At 42.3% G+C, this 6,070-nt stretch overlaps 1 protein-coding gene across 1 annotated transcript in view; it reads right to left on the bottom strand.

Moving 5' to 3' along the window:
• The window catches only part of ubn2b (ubinuclein 2b), a 10,675-nt gene that overhangs the window by 3,820 nt on the left and 785 nt on the right, over window positions 1–6,070 (bottom strand). The window contains 13 exon segments of the mRNA XM_035654833.1: window positions 1–290; window positions 949–991; window positions 1,089–1,139; window positions 1,275–1,418; window positions 1,811–1,921; window positions 2,011–2,117; window positions 2,530–2,659; window positions 2,754–2,824; window positions 3,395–3,893; window positions 4,363–4,469; window positions 4,563–4,694; window positions 5,280–5,381; window positions 5,499–5,627. The exon segment at window positions 1–290 is cut by the window's left edge and continues 1,024 nt beyond it. Coding sequence (XP_035510726.1) covers window positions 1–290; window positions 949–991; window positions 1,089–1,139; window positions 1,275–1,418; window positions 1,811–1,921; window positions 2,011–2,117; window positions 2,530–2,659; window positions 2,754–2,824; window positions 3,395–3,893; window positions 4,363–4,469; window positions 4,563–4,694; window positions 5,280–5,381; window positions 5,499–5,627 — 1,916 coding nt within the window.

Raw genomic sequence — 6,070 nt, 5'->3', positions numbered from 1 at the left:
TTTTTCTGTTGCTGTATGAGTGGCGAGGTGTGGAGGGAAGAGGGGTTGGCGGTGGTCTTGGCTGCGTCGGGGGACGGGGGGCTGTCCCCGTGGGCCAGGCCCTTGGCTGCGTTGCCGAGGATGGCCAGGGCCTGGGAGATGGAGTCCAGGGAGGGAGCCGGCAGGTCCTCGTCCAGGGAATCGAGACATATGGGCTCAGATGGTGACAGAGGCGGTCGCTTGGCAACCTGGGCGGCAGGGGAGGGAGTGGCACCCGCTGAAGGTGTAGATCGCTGAACCCACGCAACCTCCTGGAAGAACAAAAACAAAATGTACACAAACTATATTAGAAACTTTATTACACATTACCCCGGTACGTCAAAAGAGAGACTTGGAAAAATGTGAACCCATTCAATATCATCACGCATCATGCCCCTATGTACATTTAAAGACTATTTAGATTCCTTCTATTGTCTATCTTCTACCGGAACACCCTCTTAACCTGGAGATATACTTGAAGCTGGACGCGAACATTACATGTTCATTTCTGAGGTTATGTACAAAAGTCCAAACGGATGCAGGATACGCGAGGCAGTCATCATGCGCAGTACGTTAAAAGTTAAAAGCAAGTACATGTCTGCCATTAGTCGCGTGTCTCATGTTCGTGGTGTTTTGTGCCTTATTGTGTTGCTGGACTGAATACTGTGTAATAAACTGTGGGTGAGAAAGTTGCTAAAAGGAGAGCTTGATCAGAGTTTAAATGTATAATTAGCCACTGTAAGGAAGAATATAACAATTATCTGCGTTGAGCTATAGCAGCAAAAAAAAAATGTGCCCAGTAAAAAAAAGTAGTAATTTATTCCAAAAATAAATCTCCAATATTATAGGAATTATGGTCCATCAGTGCGACCAATCACATCATTAGTGATAGTTAACCTTTAACCCTTTGATCTTAAAGTAAAGTCTAACCTTTGGCTTGGCCTTGGGAGTAGGAACCATCTTTTTCTTTGCCCTGGAGTGAAAAAAAACAACAAGAGTGAGTGAGAAGAAGCTAGACATGTCAGAGTTAATTATGAAGAAATCAGTTAATAATAAGGAACATGACTCACGTGTAGCCTGTGAGGTGACCGTGAACCATGGTGCTCTCTTTGAACAGCATCCTATAAACAGAAATCAACATATAAACACGAGATGCATGTAGAGGGAATTTACTATTCTAGCTAGTGCTCCTGCTAGTCAAAGCTAATGCTGAAGCCATGCAGTACAGCAGGTAGTTACTATGAAAGGACACACACCTGGCTTGCATCCAGCCTTTAGGCCATAGAGGTTTGACTTCAGTCTCCATGAAGGCTTTGAGGTAGTCTTCTACAGACAGCGAGTTCTTGCCCTCCAGCTCATAGCAGCCCAGCTTCACCCGCACCAGATTACACAGCAACGACCTGGAGAGAACACACACAATCTACTGTAAATACACTTCTACACCTACTATCAGGGTTTCTCCAATACCTTTTTAAGACCTTTTTTAAAGACTGATTTCACATGATTTACTGGCAAAAAACTATGAAGGATATGAAGGAAAATCACGATTGTGATCGATCCAAACCATCATGATTCCATGATGGTTTCGTTTTGTAATTGTTACAGCATGATCAATACAAATTTTTCCCCAAAACACATTTAAAAGACTTGACAGTGCTTTAAGCTAAATGCTAATGTCTGCCTAATAGAACTAGAATTTAACCTTTAACTTCATCAGTCCAATACATTTTTAAGACCTGCCAAAATCAGGTTTAATATTGTACATTTACGGCCACTTGAGTGAAAAACTGACCTGAGTTTGTCGTCCCAGACAAACTTCTTTCGAGGGCCCATCACCCTCTTCCCTGGTTTCTCCTCATCATCATCATCTGACCCGTTCTTCTCTCCCTCTTCAGATTGCTGCCTGTGGACAGAGAAAAAAGAAAATCATATATCAGTACACCGTTATGTGAAGAAGACAGCACATACGTCACACATGAGCTGTGTCCTTACTTTGCCACTTTAGCGATACAGTCCATGTTGTAACGAGCAATCTGCTCCGGCATCACGCTGCAAACTGCCAGCTTCAGCTTCAGCAGGGGCGTTCGAAGGCGGTCATCCTAGGCAGCGAGAATGGGAATGGTTAGAAATCACACACACACATATGCTGAGCGGCACACTCGCGTGCTAAATATAGAATTGTGTCGCGGGCACGTCGCCAGCAAACCCAGCAGTGACAAAAACAATGACTTAGCTTTCACACAGTTACATTTAAACGCACCTGCCAGCTCACAGGCTCTGACTACTGATTGTGTCCCATCAAATACTGGGGAACATTCATTTCTAATCAAGTTACTGGAACAAAAAGATGATTCTTCGGTTAAACTGTTTGTTATTATGGGTCTGTTCTGCAGAGGACTGGTTTTAAAGAATGTATCCTTTTCTGATGAGCACATTAGAGAAAGCAGTCCTCCTCCAGTGCATTGTGGTCTGACTTGAAGTGGCATAATTCAGAATATCACTCCCACACACCTGTATGTTGAGGCTGAGCTTCTTAAGGCGTTTGAGCAGAGCTTCTTTATTGCAGGGCACGAAGGCCTCCAGGTGAGAGTAGACGGCTGCCCGCACCTCTGTAGGCTGCTCCTGAACCTGCAGCTCAATACTGAGACACACACACACACACAGGCAGATGTCAGGGATTTACATCGTTTTACACTTGTTTTATACCAGTTTGGAAAAATGTACATGGTGCTCACTCTAGTAGAATGTTGTTCATGTCCAATGTGAAGAATTTCTTCCTGCCCTCTTCATCAAACAGACGGGAAGCCTGCAACAAGAGACAAGTGTGAGACAGACTTTAGAAACAGTGTCTTTGTTAATCCTGTTTACATTTCTGAAACACTCTGTCACTGACTTAACAAACCCGGCTATCAAAAGGGGGTGAGGGTATTAAAATCTTTAACCTCTGTGTAACAAAACACTGTCAGGATGGTTTTCTGCAGCCGTCACACCAGAAGATGATTTGTATCACAAATAGTCCAAATCACTTAATTTATGCAACAGTTTCAACAATTAGTCGATCAAAAATAAACTGACTATTTTGATAAGCGATTAACCCTTTCAGTCATTTTTCAAGGATAAATTGATCTGGTTGCAGTTTTTTTCTGCTTGTATAACGTAATAAATTACGTTTTTAGACTGTTGGTCAGATTGAACAAGTAATTTGAATGCATCATCATCATCAGCTCTGGGAAATGATATGCACTTTTTTAAAGACTATTTTGTAGATAAAACAATGAATCTACTAATAAAAAAAGATTGCAGATTAAATAACGTAATTTCTTAATTACAGCCTAAATCTGAAACATGACATCCAGTGGAATATTAAGGCCTGTACCGCTCTCAGGTCTTCAATGCGCTTTGTGAGAGGGCCCGGGAGTCCAGTGGGCAGAGGGGGAGGAGGGGTCATCATGCTACCCTGCGTCACTCTGCTGCCGCCTGCTTTATGTCCCATCCCAAACGAGCCGTTCTCTCCCTGCCCCGGACTGGAGGGCTGAGGAGAGTCCAGCATCCCAAAGTCCAGGTCACCCATCATGTCCTGCAGTATGTCGTTATTGGCTGAGCCCAGCAGCGACAACACGGCAGGGTCGGCGGACAGGTCGGCCATGTTGCATTCGTTGCTGCCAGCAGCCTTGGTGTGGGTGTTGAGGAGAGCACTGTTGGTGATGGGCACTTTGGTGTTGGCTCGTGGCAGACCGGGTGCAACCAGGTTCTTCTTGCGCATCTCCTCCTTCTCCCTGGTGAAGCGACGCAGCATGTTGGCCAGGTGGATAGAGTCCTTCATCAGCTTCTTCCTCTTCTTCTTTTCTGGCCGATGAACATTCAGGGCTGAAACTCTGCCGGGAGACACAACAAGAAGACAGACCTTCAGCTGACGAGCACAGAGAGCACGCATTGGTGGGGGCTGATGGTAAAACCATGACTGCACAGCTAGTATAGTACAATGTATATGTTTTATCTGTTCACTGCACCTTATATTTTATTTTAACTTGCACTACAATCATACTGCTTATTTATACTTTTTATACATTTTTATATTTTTGATATGTCTAGGTTGTTCTTCTCTTTACTTATTGTTGTTGTTACTGTGTTAATGCTGCTGCTACACTGCAATTTCCCAGTTGGGATCTAAAGTCTATCTATCCTATCTATCTATCTATCTATCTATCTATCAATCAGACTTTAAAATATGTACACTTAAGTGCACGACCACACAGACTTGTGAGAAGATAGAAAATATTCTATGCCTGGAAAACATTAGAGAACCAACCAGCCTGAAACACTGAAGAGAAATGAAAAGCTCACCCTTGCTTTGGTACTTTATTCTTTCTGGGTTTCTTGTCCTCCAGAATTCCCCCTTCTTGCTTTTTCCGGCGTTTCTTTATCACTCGATCCTCGCCGTCTTTCATCTTCTACACACAGATGCAAACAACTCGGTTTATTAATACGGTACAACAACAGACGTTTACTTGTGTGCTCTACTTGGTGTTAATACAAGAACCTACCTTGAAGTGATTATCCTCCGTGCCTGCGTTTTCTCCCTCAGAGTCAGATGCTGCTCTGAACTGCAGAGTGCCTGTGTTGATGTAGAAACCTCCATGTTTTGTGGTGAGAGAGGCCGGTACCAGCTCGTCATACTGAGGCCAGGAGAGAAGTATAATTACTGTTAGTTTCTTCTTCTACCACTGCGTGCTGCGCTAACCTTTAACCACTGCTTAGAAAAACAACAAAAATTACACTGTTTTGTCCCAAATTTATTCTACATCATACTTAACTGTATGTACTTTATACTAATCTTTGCGGTGTACTGTTTTTACTGTTTGTATTTAAGAAAGTAATGTGCCACCAGAATAACTGCAACTTGACAAGACTAATGTTACAATTAAACTTAACTAAGAGCAATAAATGTTGACTTTATTCTTTGTTTTCCAGGATCTTTATGAAGCAGGATAAATTAGATTTCTTTCCCCAGAAATAAGTACATTTGCACATTAACATAAATAAACAAATAGATTCTAAATAGATCGAATAAAATTACAACTTTGAGTATACTTAATTTCTTTACTTTTCTAGTGCAATCATGTGACAAACTCAACAGTACGTAGTAACTGGAACTGGGACACACTTTCCTTTTTCATTTTCACTTTCACTTAAGAAATAAAAGTGACGACCTTTGAGTAATGCAGAAAGGGATTGTGTGCTTTGGCAGAGAGAGAACTCACAGCCTCTGAGTTGTCTATGAAAGGGTCGGTCTCATCGTAGCCATAGCCGATGTCAATGAGATCCTGCATCCTGTCCTTTTTCTTCTTCTTTGGGCCACCACCCTGCAAACAGAACAACATTTTAAATATATTATATATTAGACATTAGACATCCTCCTGAGTGCACTACACGCAGCTGTGACAACGTATTCATATATCTTTTGGACTATAAACACTCACATATTTGTTCTCAAATTTCTTGGCCAGCTCTTCCACCTCCCGTCTCTCCCTGTCATCATCAGCAAAGGGGTCGCTAGGGTCCAGGGGAGGAGCGAGTCCTTTGGGGACTGTTGAAACTGCACGCTTTACCTGAGGACAACAAGGAAAATGTCAAATGTGTGATTGGTTTTTGATGTGTTTCTTTATATAGCGCCTGTTCTAACTACCGGACAGGAACCTCGTCAGTCAGGGGCACTGCGCCAATTTTACACATGATCCAGTTTCACTAAGAGTACTACTAAACCTAAAACATTGCATACGTTCTGTGTGTAAATCAAGTTCACATCAAAGCTGAATAACAACTGGGAAACACATTACTTTTCTTAATGCACTGATCCAACTTCACGCTTTTTGTCTAAAAATCAAGCACATATGGACATTTGACATCAGAAAAAGCTCATTTAAAAAAGAATTTAATGTCATATGTTAATGTTTTTAATCATCACTGGAACAACAGCCTTAAATTGTGGCCTGATTCCTTAAAGTGGGATTATTTCCACCATGTATCCCATATGACATGAACGCAGCATTAA

This window comes from Morone saxatilis, unplaced genomic scaffold, assembly GCF_004916995.1.
Source record: "Morone saxatilis isolate NCDOM2014 unplaced genomic scaffold, NCSU_SB_2.0 Contig14, whole genome shotgun sequence".
Taxonomy (NCBI): Eukaryota; Metazoa; Chordata; class Actinopteri; family Moronidae; genus Morone; species Morone saxatilis.
This window is presented reverse-complemented; position numbering and strand designations above follow the sequence as displayed.